Source organism: Vulpes vulpes, chromosome 16 (assembly GCF_048418805.1).
Source record: "Vulpes vulpes isolate BD-2025 chromosome 16, VulVul3, whole genome shotgun sequence".
Taxonomy (NCBI): Eukaryota; Metazoa; Chordata; class Mammalia; order Carnivora; family Canidae; genus Vulpes; species Vulpes vulpes.
The window spans coordinates 55,918,148-55,934,504 of NC_132795.1; the positions used below are offsets into that span (position 1 = coordinate 55,918,148).

Here is a 16,357-nt window from a genome sequence, read left to right on the forward strand (position 1 = left end):
AAGTTCGGGACTACCTCCGCCTGGTGCCCCTGTGGCTGGCCCTGGTCGTGCTAGCTTCGGTGGGGGTCCTGCTCTGGTATTTCCTAGGTAAGCGGTGGGCCCTCCTGGGAGAGGCCCCTGGGGGCGACCTGGGACGGCTGTGGGGGCTGCAGCAGGACAGACCGCATTTCCAGGCTCAGCGGTGCCTGGCAACACCCTTCCTTCCGTCCCGTGAGATGGGAGAACTACCTCACCTGTGTTCTAGGTCCCGGGGCTCAGGCCAAGTGCAAGTTCTTTGCTGGAGCCAAGAGCCCCCAGCTCCCAGCAGCTGGGGAAGGAGAGCTCTCACAGCACCCCGGTCTTGTGAACCAACAAGCAGGAGTGTGAACATTGCCTCCACTTGCCTGAAGCCCTCCTGGGCTGCCCCTGGGCTCAGAGCCAGTTGGCTCAGTGAGAGAAGGCCCAGCGCGCCGGTGGTGCCTGGCACGAGTTAGTGCCTCTGCTCACTTGAGCCCAACTTGAGAACTTTTCGAGGGTGGGGACCACGGCTCTGTCACCTCTGGGTCTCCAGGGCCCAGCATGAGTGGGGAGAAAAGGGAGGGAGACGCAGGACTCAGGTACCCAGGGGGTGTCCTTGCACAGAGCTGGCTTTCACACCCCGGTGCGGGCACACATGCACGCGTGCAATTCAGCACACGGTGCAAGGGGATGGAGAGTGTCCAGAGCAGGCAGCCCGGGGCTCCTCCTGAAGCCTGGCTTCCCACTCTGGTATCACAGCCCTCAACTCGTCCCCTGGCTCCAGGAATGAATCACCCCTCAGGGAGTGGGTGCTCCAGTGGGGCTGAGGGACCCAGGGGACGAGCACTCCAAAGCCTCGGCTAGGGTGAAGCCAACTCCTGCGCCCCCAAAGGGATTAGGGTAAAGGTGGCACTTCGGGGAGCTGTGTGAAGGGCTCCTCCTGTCCAGGCTCAGGCTGTGCTGTGGGTACTGGGCGCAGGGTAAAGAGATGCGTCTGGAAGGGGAGAGACAAGGGGCCTATCCTACAGGGGCCGGAGAAGCCTGAAGTGAGGAGCCAATGACTGGTTAGTGGCAGTCTGACTCAGAAAGGGGTCCTGGAGAGGAGAGGTGGGGGTGGCGCTGGCTCCCCATGCAGGCAGGCCCCGGGCCTAGGGTGCCCTCTGCTTGTGGTGTGAGCCCTTGGTACTGCCCAGTTATGTGCCTCACAGTTTCCCTCCTGCTCTCCTGGCTGACAGTTCGTGCTTTCTTCCCAGACCTGCCCTCTCCACACCCCCCCCCCCCCCCCCCACACACACACACTTTGCCTCCGGCTTCAATGAGCAAATGGAACCACTCGGAAGAGAAGCCCCATGGATGCTGGCCGCATGCCTGTCCAGATGCACCCATGGGACCTGCCCTCCTGCCCTCCTGCCCGACCCCTGGGTGAACCCTCGCCCTGCCCCTCCCAAAGGCAGCCATCCTGCAGAGCCTGGGGTCCCGCACCGGGGCCGGGCTCCAGCCGCGACCCATCCCTGTACAACAAGCACGCTCCTTGCTCCCACACCAAACCCCGCTGGTGCCCCTCATGTCTCTGCTCCTCTTTGTAGCCAACTCCTAGAAAGAGCTGTCTGCAGTTCTGCACTCCCGGCCTCTCTCACACCCTTTCCCATCTGGCTCCCCGCCCCCACCCTCTCCTAGGATGCCAATCCTCAGGTTGCTAAATCCAATGGCCAGTCCCCAGTCCTCCTTGCGTCTCACCCATTGGCAGCATGTGACCAGACATCTCACTCCCTCCTCCTCGAAACCCTTTCCTTCCTTGGCTTCCAGGGTGGCTATCACTTCTTTCCCCCCAGCTCGTGGCTGCAGCTTCTCCTCCCTGACTGTGACCTGCTCCACCTACTTCTTTCAGGGTCACATCTAGCTGGCTTTCAATGTCGCTGACACCCTGATGACCGCGAATGTGCCATGTCCAGCTTGGGTCCCTCTGTGAGCTCCACTCCGTCGCTGGGGCCCGCTCTCTCCGCCGGGATGTCTAAGGGCACCTCAGGCCCCACTGTCCAGCCTGCAGCTCTCCCTCGTTCCCTCCAGACCCACCCCTCTCCATCCCCATCGGTGGCCATTCCATCCTTCCAATTATTCCCCCTTACTCCTCTCTTTTACACCCCAGCCCCAATTTGCCAGCAAACCTGGTCATCTCTAACTCCAAACTATATCCTGCCTTCCATCACGTACTTCTCACCACCTCCACTGCGCAGCCTGGTCCAGGTTCCGTTGTCCTTCACCTGGCCACTGGACAGGTCATTGTATGACTGTAGGAGCCTCCTGAAGTCTCCCTCCTTTTGCCCTTGCTTCCATAGAGCCTGTTTTCTGCACAATAGCAGAAGGATCATTTTAGAAAGGTCCCTAACCTCTCTGCTTAAACCTCCCATGGCTCCCACCTCACCCACAGTAAAGCCAAAGTCCCCTATGGTCAGCAAGACTCCATGGCTATCCTCTCCCCCATGTCACCTCTTCCTACTTTCCTCTCCTTCATTCTTTGTTGCTTCTCAAATACACCAGATGAGCTCCTGCCCCAGAGCCTTTGCACTTGCCGGTCCCTCTGCCTAGACGGCACTTCCCGTAGACTGACATCCACATGACTGATGTAACCACCGTCTTCCCTGGCGTCCGTGTTGCAACCCGCCTCCCTGACTTTCACAGCACCCACACCTCTAATTTTTTTGTTTGCTCTGCTTGTTAATTGTCTGACTCAGTCAACTACAAGCTCTTAAGGGCAAGGCTTTATCCTTTATTATTTTATCCATGGTTACACTGATGTATTCCTGAGTGCTTTAGGCCAGTCCCTCACACAGTAGGTCCTCAAGTAGCACTTGTGGGATGACTGCATAAACGAATGAATAGGGGCATAAGCCCGGGGCTATGAATCTAGTCTCTTCATATCAGCCAAAACGGTCTTTACAAAGTGGAAATCTGATGACGTCATCCCTGACTTCAAACCCTTTGTGGTTTCCTTTTTGCATCGGTAAAGACCCAAATCCTGCCCTGCTGAGGTCCCAGCCTCTCTTGTAGCCTCTCCCCTTACCTGATTGCTCCAGCCAAAGAGGTTCTAGCTCAGTCTTTACCATGATCCCTCTGCCTCAGGACCTTTGCATTTGCTATTCCCTTTGCCCTGAAGGTACTTCCCTCCCTCCTCTCTTTGCAGCTGATGCTCCAACTCTCCTATCGCGGGGGGGGGGGGGGGGGGGGGGGGGTCGGAGGGGGGGTGTTGGGGGGGGTCACCCTGGCCCAGGGCCAATTTCTTTGTGATGTGTCTTCAGTTGTACCTTGGGCATCCTGTTGAAGTCACTCCTCCCAGATGGACCCTGTGTGCCCTGAGGGGTGATGCTTGGAGTAATGCCCGTCTTCCCCGCCACTGGCAGCTCCGCAGGGGGAGATGCAGTGGTCTAGGTTTACTAGCGTACCCCCACAGTAGGTGTGGCCAGGACGCCCTGGGGAATGGAAGGGTGCACAGAGGTGCTATCACACAAACTTGACCTTCGAGGCCGTGTGGGTCTCCCAGCTTTCGTGTCCTCTGTATCCTGGACTGATTATTGCATCAGCCTTTGCCTGGGAGCCTTCAGGACACCATCCGTCTATGGGCCTCCTTCCTCGCTGTCACCAAATACATGGGGTGACATGATGACAATGACAGTGATGATGACGGTGGTGGTGCCTCGGAGCCCACGATGCTGGAGGCTGAGCCGAGGGTTTGGGTGGCAGGAGAAGGCGTGGGGGAGACAGGAGCTCCCCTGTGGGTTGACCCTGTCGGTTTCGTCCTGGGCAGGGTACAAGGCGGAGGTCACCGTCAGCCAGGTGTACGCAGGCAGCGTGCGTGTGCTCAACCGCCACTTCTCCCAGGACCTCGCCCGCCGGGAGTCCAGTGCCTTCCGCAGCGAAACTGCCAAAGCCCAGAAGATGGTAGGGAAGGACCGTGGGGATTGGAGGGGATGGATGGGGCGGGGGGCGTGGGGAGGGCCCTGATCATGCCAAACCGGTTGGTCAGTCCCTTCAGAGCACACACTGGGAGCAGAGCCCTGTTCCAGGCACGGCGGAGAGGGACGTGGGACAGGATGGTGGGACAGTCAGTGGGCTCTGGGTCCAATATACGTGGATTAATCCTGATTGTGCCCCTTACAGCATAAGCAGGGGGGTGTGGGGGGGAGACAGGGCAGTGCAGGGACCCTGTCAGGACCCACCCCCAGGCCCTCCTGACCCCGGCAGTGGTTTCCTGCCCTGGGGATGGCCTCTCCAACACCTTCCACCCTCTGGCTGTGGGTCTGCACCCCGCCCAGTAGGGTAGACCAGAAGCGCTGAGGGGTCGCTATTCCTAGGAACCACCCCTGAGCGACTTAATACCCCGGCTCCCTCAGCCTTGGTGCGGGGACAGTCCTGAGGATGCCCCACCGTCGTCCAGGGCTCCGAGTTGGCCTCTGCCTCCACGCCCACAGCCCTGCTGCCCCTTCACAGCCACCTTGGCGGTGCCCCTGCTAGCCCGCCTGCCTCACCCCCTGCCAGAGCTCTCCAGAATCGCCTCTAAACAAACCACTCTCCCATGGCCTCGTCTCAGGACTTGCTTTTGGGGGACCCGCCCAGGGCTCTCTTCCCTCCTCTATAAGGCAGATGAAAGCGGTGCCTGCCCAGAGGGTTGTGGGGTGCTGGTTTCTGCCCCGTGCAAAGCGCTTTGCAGGCATACAGTCCTGCTGCCCTTCCTGTCCTCAGCACTGGCCTGGAGCAGGTGCCCAAACAGCCCAGCCCAGCTACTGTGGCCACTGGCTGGGGGTGGGGAGCAGACTCCAGAGCCTAGTGGGGCTTTCCAGGGCTCAGGGTGACTTTCTTTTTCTTTTTTAAAGATTTTATTTAATTATTCATAGAGATACAGAGAGGGGGAGAGGCAGAGACACAGGCAGAGGGAGAAGCAGGCTCCATGCAGGGAGCCCGATGTGGGACTCGATCCCGGGCCTCCAGGATCACACCCTGGGCTGAAGGCAGATGCTCAACTGTTGAGCCACAGAGGTGTCCCCTTTTTTTTCTAATATTACACAAATTTTTTCCCCCTTTTAAAAATTTAAATTCAATTAATTAACATAGTGTATTGTTAGTTTCAGGGGCAGAGGTCAGTGATTTGTCAGTCCTACAGAACACCCAGTGCTCATCCCATCATGTGCCCTCCCTTAATGCCTGTCACCCAGTTACCCTGTCCCCCCACCCCCCTCCCCTACAGCAGGCCCCCGTTTGTCTCCTATGGTTAAGAGGGGGTGACTTTTGAGCAGAGGGAGAGAAGCCGTTGGTGGTGTGGTGTAGGCCAGAGCTGGTGGAGGGGGCAGGCTGGGGGGCAAGGCCTAGGTCGACGGGGAAGGGAAGGTATTGGGGGTGAGGTTTGTTTTCCTGCATGGCTACCGCTTCCAGAGGGACAGGGACAAGCCTCACTACCCCGTAGGTTCCTCCTCCTGCAGGGCTGCAGGGAGGAGCAAAGGGCACCCCAAGGGAAGAAGGGGGTTTCTGCAGAGGGTCACAGCAGGCTCTTGTATCCCCTCCTTTCAGCTCAAGGAGCTCATCGCCAGCACCCGCCTGGGTACTTACTACAACTCCAGCTCAGTCTACTCCTTCGGGTGAGTCGCCCTGGCCCCCCAGCTGGCCCTCACTAGAACCTTAGACTCAAAGAATAGGAGGGGATGCTAGAGGCTTCAGATGCAATGGCCTTTTTTAAAATGGGGAAACTGAGGCATGGAAGGGCAACTCAGCTGCCTGTGTGTGACCTCCCTTTGCTGAGCTTGGTTTCCTCACCTGTAGAATGGGCGCAAGGATGGGGTAGTGGCCACAGCGTGCTTGAGCCTGGAGTGTATTGGGTGAGGCCATGGTTGGAGTGGGAGCAGGGGTGACCCAGCTGTGCCACACATATCTGTCTCCGGTCTGTGGCATACCCCTAACCGCCTGTGCTTCGGTCCCTGCCCGTGACATGGGGAGGTAGAGAACACCTGGGGGGGTGTTAGGAGGCTTCCAGGTGAAGGTGGCAGCAGTGCCTGGGAGTAGTAAGCGGGCCGTACTTGTGGTCTCTCCCCAGAGCAGAGGGGAGGGCAGGGCCACGAGTTCGGGCCCCCTCCCACCCCTCTCACGTCTGTCTGCCTTAGAGAGGGGCCTCTCACCTGCTTCTTCTGGTTCATCCTCCAAATCCCCGAGCACCGCCGGCCGATGCTGAGTCCTGAGGTGGTGCGGGCGCTGCTGGTGGAGGAGCTGCTGTCCACGGCCAACAGCTCGGCCCCCGCCCCCTACAGGGCCGAGTACGAGGTGGACCCCGAGGGCCTGGTGATCCTGGGTCAGTACCGGGGAGGGGGACGCGGGACAGTCTGGCCCGGGTGCTGCAGGCCGCCTGCCAGGGCTGGGTGCTCTCAGGGGCCGGGCCTTGAGGGGTCAGTGCTCAGGGTAAACCTCAGTCAGGCTGGCTCAGATGGCCTTTTCGATTTTTATTTTCATGTTTTTATTTTGTTTTCTTTATTTACTTTCGGTCTTTGTTTATTTGTTCCTTTCCTTTTAACAGAAGCCAGCGTGAAAGACATAGTTGCCCTGAATGCCACGCTGGGTATGCTCTTTGGTTTCTCCTCTCCACTTCCTTTTGAGTTGCTGTTTTGCTTGGCTTGGTCAAGTGTCAGGGGACCCCAAGGCTTTCGGGGGGTGCAGGGAGCAGTGACCCCAAGGGACCCAGGGGATGCCATGGCAGACTTGGTGATGAGTCCTGAGCAGGTGGGGGGGGTGGGGGGATGTGAGGGGAGGGGAGGTATTGCACGTGCATGTGTGTGTGCATGTGTGCGCACATTGCCCGTGTGGGGTGTGAGAGTGAGTAGCACGTTTAGGTGCACATAAATGTGACTCTGCTTTTTTTTATTCCTGAACACAATTGGCTCACAAGCTAGTTTCCACTGATGGTAGAAAATCATCTTGCCAGGCTGAAGTGTATCGGTCCCTTTGCCTGTAAACTTGGTCTCTTGGAGATACTCCTGTCACATTCAGGGATATTCCCTTCACATTTTCCCTCCCCTTCTTCACCAGGCTCATCTGCCCCTCCTCCTACCCCATGCCCATGCCTTATAACCAGAGTCACCTGGCTTCCCTCCCAGAGGTTCCACGGGCTTCCTCCTGAACCCTGGGAAGCAAAGTACCAGCAGGGCTACCGTGCTGCTGCTCAGTGCCAGGGAGCGCTGTCCACATTGTAGTTGTGGGACTGGAGACTCCTTAGTTGTGCAGTGCACCACTTGTGCTACTGTAACCTGTCATCCTGAGCTCTTGAATTCTCAGATTCTTCTTATACTACCTAGAGCTTCTACCCAGAGCTGAGGCCAGGCTGAGGGCATTGGCTACCTCGCAGTGAGGGAGGCAGAATTTGAATCCTTGTTATGCCCTCTCTTATCTTCTGGCCGGTCAAATGCTTACTTCCTTGGTGGATGGAGGCGATGAGGTCAAAGTACAATTTTAAAATAGCTGAAATTCTCAAGCAAAACTGTAGTGAGCACACATCAAAGATTTATTTAACTTATTTTTTTTCCTTTTTTAAAAAAATTTTATTTATTTATTTATTAATGAGAGACAGAGAGAGAGGCAGAGACACAGGCAGAGGGAGAATCAGGCTCCCTGAGGGCAGCCCGATGTGGGACTCGATCCCGGGACTCTGGGATCACGACCTGAGCCAAAGGCAGATGCTCAACTGCTCAGCCACCCAGGCATCCCTTCCTTTTTTAAAATTTAAATTCAACTTGCCAATATATAGTATAACACTTATTACTGAGGAAGCCAGTAGAATAGGAGAGTGAGAAGCTGATCTAGCTGTCTGTCTACCTACCTACCATCTGTTATTTGATGCTGCACTGGTGCCCACATCGTCCTGACTGTTGGTCTGAGATGGGCCTTTTGTCTGCCCTTGCCTCTGCTGGCTGCCCGTTTGTCCCCAAGTTTCTGGCAGTTGCTTTGTACTTACCTTCATGTGGTTCGGTGTGCAGTCTAGAGTCCCTGCCCTCCAGGAGCACAGCGTCCAATGGGAGGGGGGGGGGTGACAGTTCAAATCCTTTATACAGGCCTTGTGAGCTTTTCCCCCATGCCAGCCCCCATGCCTGCTCTGGGGACACAAGATGACCGTGTCCTCACCCCTGCCCTCAGAGGAGCTCTGAGCCCATGAGAGAGACAGACAAATAAACAGCATCTCAAAACACCAAGTGCCAGAGCTAGAATAGAGCTCCCAGGGGCAGCAGAGAAGGGGAATTATGCTGCTCTGGGGATGGAGGTGGACACCAGAGGCCACAATCCAAAGCAGAGGAAGGGACCTGCCTCTAGGGGGAAGGAAAAGTTTCTCCTGACTGCGGGAGGTGGGTGGGTGGGTGGGGTCCTGGCTGCCTTCATGGGGGCCGGGGGGCAGACTCAGGCATGCGACGGGGGTAGGAATCTGTCAGATGGAGGAGAGGAAGAGGCTCTCCGGGCAGAGGGAACAGCGTGAGCAAAGGCCAGGCGAGGAGAAGGCACCAGGCGTGTTCACATACTTTCTCCCAGTGACCAGAGATAACAGGTCACCAGAGATCTTTCTGATTATCAGCAAAGACAGACCAGCACATACCTCTCTGCTTAATTAGCCTAAAAATGAATAAATAAATAGAATGGTAAAAGTGAAGCATCAACTTGGAGCAAAATTTAAAGACTAGAAATGATCAGCAACAGCTGAGCAGCTTTCCTAGTTGATGGCTCAGGAGGTGCAGCTGAGCGTGGATGCCGCTGGAGAAGGAGGCGTGAAGGGAGGGGTGAGGGCAGGCCCATGAGACTGGCTCTATCTGAGCCTCAATGGGGGCCAGCTGAAGGGTGACAGGTCTCAGCGCTTGCTTCCCAGCTCCACCCCCTGCCTCTCCCCACACCCACCTAGAGAGCAGTCGCTCCGTGCACTGAGCACCTACTTAGAGTGAGGTTCTATGCTGGGCACGCAAGCATGTGTCATCCCCAAGCATGTGACCCCCTGCGAGGCTGGCTTCACGGCCCTCTTTCTCCAAGGCCCAGGGAAGGATGCGGTGAGCCCGGGTCTGTCTGGCCCAGGTCTGTAAACAGGGACAATCACAGCAACAAGGGGTACCTGGGTGTCTCAGTGGTTGAGCCCAGCCTCCTCAGAGGTGTCTGTGACCCAAGCCCGGCCACGTCCCAGCCCTACCTAACACTCTGTGGCCGCGGGAGAAAGCACCTCCTCTCCTGGGCGTGATCTGGGCCCTGGCTCCCTTCTGCAGCTTGCTCTCTGGCCTCAAACTCCACCCTGGCCCCTGGCCCTTTGCTCACACTGCGACCCTGCACCCCACTCCCTAGGTCTTCCCTGCCCTACCGCCAGGTTTGGGGTCCTCGCTGCCTGAGCTAAGCTACTACCGCTGGGCTCTGTATCTGTCCTCGCTGTTCTTGGCACTCCCAGGCAGCGACTGGACCTTTCTCTGGCCCTCCTCTGGCTTAGAGAACTCAGTGAGTGCTGAATGAATGAATGAATGAATGAATGAATGAATGAAAGAAAGAAAGAATGATTGAGGAGACGAGAAGGAACCCAGCAGGACACGGAGGGATGGGACATAGCACATCTGGGCTGATCCCCATCCAGCTGCTCTCCCTGCACCACCCCCACGCAGGTGAGCACCAGCTGGCCCCCCGGGTCTCTCCTCCTGGCTAACAGGGGTCAGGGGGCCTGTCCCTCTCCCTCCTCCAGGCTGCTACCGCTACAGCTACGTGGGCCAGGGCCAGGTCCTCCGGCTGAAGGGGCCCGATCACCTGGCCTCCAGCTGCCTGTGGCACCTCCAGGGCCCCAAGGATCTCATGCTCAAACTCCGGCTCGAGTGGACGCTGGCCGAGTGCCGGGACCGACTGGCCATGTACGACGTGGCTGGGCCCCTGGAGAGGAGGCTCATCACCTCGTGAGTCCCGGGAAGGTGGGAGGGAAGAGGCGGTGTGATGCTGGTTTCTGAGAGACAGCAAGGCTTAGCCTGCAGAGAAGCAGAAAGGAGGCTGGAGATGGCTATGTACTGTGGGCAGGCCCGCTTCCCTCCCTGAGCCTCAGTTTCCCCATCTGTAACAAAGCAGTTGTACTAGACTACCCCTCGGGTCAGCTCTGGGAGGCAACATGGCTTGTTAGAATGCTTCAGAGTCTGGCAGCCCCAGACTTCCAACCCCCTGCTCGGTTGCTTCTTAGCTGCATAACCTACAGCAAGTCTCTGCCTCCTTGAGCCTCGGTTTCCTCACTTGTAAAATGGGTGCACAATCACACCCACCATGCAGGGTTATGGTGAGGATTTAAACCAAACCATCTGGGGGGTACCTGGGGGGTTCAGTTGGTGAAGGGTCCAACTCTTTTTTTTGGGGGGGGGTCCAACTCTTGATCTCAGCTCAGGTTTTTGTTTTGTTTTTGTTTTTAAGATTTTATTTATTGATTGATGAGAGACACAGAGAGAGAGGCAGAGACACCGGCAGAGAGAGAAGCAGGCTCCCTGCAGGGAGCCCGATGCGGGACTCGATCCCGGGTCTCCAGAATCATGCCCTGCTGAAGGCAGCGCTAAACCGCTGAGCCACCTAGGCTGCCCTCAGCTCAGGTCTTAACCTCAGGGTCGTGAGTTCAGGCCCTGTGCTGGGCCCCACGCTGGGCATGGAGTCTGCTTATGCAAATAAATAATCAAACCATTTGTGCCAAGATTCTCACACAGAGTGATGCCATCCGTTTTTACGGATGATGGATGTTATCTACACGTTAAATGTACCCATTAAATATCCAGGAGCTGCTCTCTGTTATTACTATGATTACATATAGTCTAGTTGGGGCCAGGTCACAAAGGGCATTGAATGCCAGGAGCACTTTGAACTGTAATACTTGGAAAGTGGGGAAGGTAACTGAAAGTTCTCGAGCAGAGGAGCAGGGCTTTGGGACATGGGACTTGAGGATTGCTGCCTGCCTTCTCTGTGTTGCTGGGGCTGGCTAAGCTTCCAGGCAGGAGCCAGGGTGGGATCTGTGTGTTCAGAGCAAGGGTAGCCCTTGAAGGTGAGCGGGGACGAGGTTCTCCCCAGCGCTGCCCCCCTCCCGGGCGTCTCTGAACTCCTGGCTCTGAGGCTGCATGCTCATTTGCAACACCCCTGACGTGGTGACCTCAATCTGGGGTGTGCGTGGGCTGGGTTCCTGGAGGGCTCTGGGAAGCGCAGAGAAACTACACACCATCTGATTTCTAGGCCCGATGAGGGTGGGGATGCTTACAGGCTTCCCCTGGGGCTTCTTCAAGTACCCCACCCCCTGACCACACACACACACACACACACACACACACACACCCCAGCCTGTTGTTGGGGGGTGGGACCGGGCTCACTGTGGCACCCAGGCAGCTCATCCCATCTCAGATCTTTGGGAGGTCTAAAATGATGGCTCAGACATGATCAGGGGATCCTCGGAGTCACGAGGGGGTCTTCAGTGGTGATAAGGAGACAGAGCAGAAGGGCCCTCAACCAACTTTGACCACGTGGTCTGTTTTCTGGGCTCCATGCCCTGGGAGATTGGGGGACGTTTTAGTCTCAGCACAGGCTCTGCTGCTAAGTAAGGAAGAGAAAAGAAACCCCAAGATGAAAGCCTGAAGTGTCCATTGCAGGTGACCTCAGGTCCCTTAACCACGAAACTTCACCTCCCTGCAGGGTAGAGGCTGGGCACTCGGGGGGCACAGGCATCCGGGCACAGGGGTGGTGGGGCAGGTGCTGAGGGACAGGCTGAGTCAGCTGGCACATCCTGGCCTGTTTCCCCTGAGGAGCTGGCCTGAACCTTCCTTACAGGGCCTCCGGCTTCCTGGGCCAGAGAGGGTCGGAAGCCCGCATGCAGACGCACAGCAGGCTAGCCGCAGAGCCCCTTCCCAGGCCCCACCCGCCCTGGCCACCTCTCTCTGTCCCTCCAGGGTGTACGGCTGCAGTCGCCAGGAGCCCGTGGTGGAGGTCCTGGCATCCGGGGCCGTCATGGCTGTGGTCTGGAAGAAGGGTCTGCACAGCTACTACGACCCCTTTGTTCTTTCCGTGCAGCCCGTGGCCTTCCAGGGTGAGGGGCCAGGGGTCCCTAGGGATGGGAGGGGGCGCCGCCACAGAACCCCGGGGGGCCGGCCAGCAGGACCTTCTCCTTCTTTGCTGTAGTTGGGGGTGGGATGGGGGCAGAGGGAAGGTTCCGGAAGCTCCTCGGCTCTCCACCCTCCCACGCCCTTGGCTCCTCTCTCCTGTCCTCTGTTCTCACTCCATGTCCCTACCTTCTACCTCCCTCTCCTACCCTCCCTGGCCTGGCCCTCTCCCTCATTCTCTCTCCTGCCATATTCCTGTTTGTCTGGTCTGTCCCCATCCTGGACCCGTGTCTCCTCTCCTGGCTCCTCCCCTGATCCTCTTCCCTCTGCTCCCGCCTGAGGTCTCCTGACCACAGACCTGAGAACCCCAGATTCACCCCCAGACCATCCTCTTCCACTGAAGGTGAACCCTACAGGTCTCCCTGGCGATGGCCCCCAGCTCAGGGAGAGCTACTCGCAGCATTTGCAGGAAGGGCGCACCAGGCTGCCTGCTAGCCTCGCCACTGTCCTCCTGCTCTGATCCCCCCGAACCCCTTTCTCAGGGAGAACCCCCACCCCCACCCATTCAGGCTCTGGCTGTCCTTGGGCCTGGATGAGCCAGGCAAACCTTGCAGGTCCCAGAGCTGGCAGAAAAGAGGGTTGCAGACGGGAGACCACAAACCACTGCTTCCCCCACGTCCCCTGGCAATCTGCCCCTTCCCGCCTCGCTCCCTCTCCTGCTGTTGACCCCAGAGGTCTCCTGGCAGTGGCCCAGGTCCCCTGCTGCCCCTGCTGGGTTCTGGCTGCCCTCTGGGGGGGGTGCCTGGGGCTGAGGAGGTGTCAGAGCTGGCTCTGCTTTGGTGGGACTCACCCACCCAGCTCGGGGGACACAGGATCAAGGGGACCCTGACTCCAGGGAAAGGCGGCAGCCAGCTGAGCATCCTCTGACCACACCCTCTTCCTGTGTGGCCTCAGCCAGGGCCCCCCTCTTCTCTGAACCTCATCTTTGAGAGGGGGGTGCTTCTCCCTCCCCCAGCTCCTGTAACTGCGAGGCTCCCACAGTTGTGAACCTGTGTAGTAAACGGTCAGTGCAGCCAGCATCAACGGCCAACATTTATTGAGCACGTACTACATGACAGGCTGTTCGAGCATTTTCTATTTCATCTGCTTGACTGGCCTGCAAGGTGTGGGCTATTTCTGTCCTTACATTACATATGGAGAAACCGAGGCCCAAGGTCACACTCAACCACTAACTTCTACTGTGCAATGGCAGGAGGGTGGTGGGGTTACCTGCTGGGAGGGGCAGTGAGGGGGGCACCAGGGGACCCTGTGTAACAGCTGTTCTTGGCCCCCAGCTTGTGAGGTGAACCTGACCCTGGAGGGCCGTCTGGAACCACAGGGCGTCCTCAGCACGCCTTACTTCCCCAGCTACTACTCGCCCAGCACCCACTGCTCCTGGCACCTCACGGTGAGCCCCATACCCTGCCACCTGCCTGCCCACTGCCCAGAAAACCCTATGGGACCTCGGGGAGCCCTGGCTGGGAGGGGACCACTGTCGTGCCTCTGCTGGAGCGCCCCCAGGCTGAGCCCTGGGTGCAGATCCCTCTGGGAGGGGGGTGACAGGTGCGGCCAAGGTCTGCCTCTGTGGGCCACAGTAATGCCTGTTTGTTGGGTGACTGGTAAACTTCAGCCCCAGCTCGACGGTGTGACTCTTGACCCTCCTCCCGGTGTCATCCTGGGAAGTGGGGCCACCACCCCAGCCACAGCCCACAGGCCACTTGGTGACCAGCTCCTCTGTTCCAGGTGCCCTCTCTGGACTATGGCTTGGCCCTCTGGTTTGACGCCTATGCTCTACGGAGGCAGAAGTATGACCTGCCATGCACCCAGGGACAGTGGACAATCCAGAACCGGAGGTACCCACCCCCCGGGGCCCCCTTCCTCTCCCACAGTTACCCACCCTGGGAGCCCAAGTCCCAGATCTCAAACGAGCAGCAGAGGAAGAGTGCAGGCCAGGCGCCCAGGCCTGAGCCCCCACCCCTTGACCCATTCCTTGTCCTGGCCCCCACCCCCATCCCCGCCTCCCCTCCTGCCACCCAGAGGTCTCAGCCACCTTGGATACTGGTTCTAGTTCGAGTGAAATGCTTCACTTCCTTGGGTGCTGTCACCCCACGATCTGGCACCCCAGATCCTTAAATGAGATGGTACAAGAGCCACAGGACTCGGCAATGCTAGAGTGTCTTCCCCGAAGCCCATCCCCGTGCCATCCGAGGCCTGTCTTCCCTTCTGCCACTCTGGGCTGATGGCCACTGTCAAGTGGCTTCCGGGCTACAAAGCTGCACAGCCAGAGCCGAGGCCGCTTTTGCTAATCCGACCCTTTCCACAGGGATGGGCGGTAACCAGGGTGGCCCCATATCACCCACATCACTGGGGGATGCTTGCCCTGCCATATGTCCTACCCTTGCCCCCTGGTGACAAAGTTTCTAAGGAAGAAGTGAGTCCCTCCAGGGAGTGGGACAGGATGCAGGGGGCCAGGCCACATGAGGGTGGTCCATGGGTCAGCGGGGCCTGCAGTTTGATCAGTAGGAGAAGGCCTGGTACATGTCCCCTGGGGCTGGCAACCCGGCCTCACCGGGGGCCTGACCGCTGCAAGGAGTGAGGTGGGGAATGGAGACAGTGCGCTCCTCTGTCTGGCGAGAGGGGGGTGACCTGGAACATTCAGGGGAGGGGACCCTTATGATGGGAGGGGCCCCATGTCTAAGCGCTGGGTGGGAGCATCCCCTAGGGAGAGAGGAGGTGCTGGAATGAAAGTTAGAGAGAGGAGGGCCAGATGAAGGCACAGAGGGAGAACATTGTGGGGGGGACAGAGGTTTGGGGAGAGAAGAGTGATCTTGAAGTAGCCTTGCAGAGCTGGCAGGGGGTCCAAAGATGCTGAAGAGAAGCTTCTGCATCTTATAGCAGGTCGGGCCTCTGCGCTTCCTTCCAACCCCAGGATCCCGGGGGTCCAAGAGGCTGGGGTTCTAATATGCAAAGTTCTTGATTTCACAGATTTTGTACCTCCAAGATTCCAATACACTAAAGTTGGAAGTTTCCAGGACTCTGGAATTCTTGGGTTCTGGGGCTGGGGTCCATAATTCACCAATGGGGACTTTGCTTATTTGTTGATTGATCCTATTCAGACAATAGGTGACGGGACTTGACAATGCTCATTAACTCGCCATTGCCATCGTGCTTCCCAGGACGTTTGCAATTTATCAGGGACAGTGATTGAAAGGGAAAGGAAGAAATGCCTGTGGTGTGACCTTAGGCCTGTGATGCTCGGTGGTGACAGCAGATGGTGTCAGGCCTGGGCTGTTTGTGGGGTGATGAGAGATGGTGTGACTCCAAGGCAGTGCCTTTCATCAGATAATGGGAGATGGTGTGACTCCAGACCCATGCTGTTTGCGGGGTGATGGAAGATGGTGTGACCCCAGGCCTGTGCTGTTTGGGAAAGAAAAGGCATCTTGTCCCACCCCTCCTAGCATGTGGGTGGCGTTTCTGGGCATCGCTACCTTCATCCTCAGGGAGCTCCCTGGAGAACCCCTTGCTACCCGCCTGGGGCCTGTACCGACTGAGGCCGGCTGGGCTCCCCACTCAGCATCAGGAGCCCACAGAATGACCATAGGAGTGGCCCATGGCCCACATTTCATCACACTTGTTCGAATGGTGATGATGTGTTTTCCTGCCCCGGCCCCCAACCCCAGAGCTGAATCTGCTGTCTCCTCTGGGAAGGAGCAGGAGGGCCCTGGGTCTGGCGCTCCTGCCCTTACCCCCTGCACCCACATGGCTATTCCATTTGCCAGGAGCTGGCTCACCGGCCTGTGACGTCAAAGGCATCATCATCCCATTTCCTAGAAAGGGGGTCGAGGCTCAGCACAATTAGATGGAGCCCCGACAGGCCCGTAGTCAGAGCCTCTCCCACACCCACCACCAGCCAGGGGCTTGGATGACGGTCACGCCATGCTCCCTATGGAGGGCCTTCTCTCTCCATGACGCAGCCGGGAAGGGTCGGGCAAAGCTATGGGCCCTGGTTCTGGGGACTTCCTGAGCTACCCTTGGATTTTAAATGTGGGTCACAGTTGAGGAGGGTCCTAATTAAGAGGAATGATGCTGTGATGGTGGGATTTCAGGCACCATGGCAGGTTCTAGTGGGGTTGCAGGGGGCTCCCTCCCAGTGTCTCAAAGCACCACTGGGCTATGGAAAGTATGGGCTGGACTGGCCATGGACCCAATCCTCACCCATTGTACAGGAGGGG

The 16,357-nt window shown here is 58.0% G+C and overlaps 1 protein-coding gene across 1 annotated transcript in view; it reads left to right on the forward strand.

The window, feature by feature from the left end:
• The window catches only part of TMPRSS6 (transmembrane serine protease 6), a 31,116-nt gene that overhangs the window by 478 nt on the left and 14,281 nt on the right, over positions 1–16,357 (forward strand). The window contains exons 2-10 of the mRNA XM_072741600.1: positions 4–87; positions 3,800–3,933; positions 5,557–5,624; positions 6,144–6,328; positions 6,551–6,592; positions 9,725–9,929; positions 11,937–12,073; positions 13,421–13,533; positions 13,869–13,978. Of these exons, the coding sequence (XP_072597701.1) occupies positions 4–87; positions 3,800–3,933; positions 5,557–5,624; positions 6,144–6,328; positions 6,551–6,592; positions 9,725–9,929; positions 11,937–12,073; positions 13,421–13,533; positions 13,869–13,978 (1,078 nt within the window). The remainder of the gene's footprint in view (positions 1–3; positions 88–3,799; positions 3,934–5,556; positions 5,625–6,143; positions 6,329–6,550; positions 6,593–9,724; positions 9,930–11,936; positions 12,074–13,420; positions 13,534–13,868; positions 13,979–16,357) is intronic.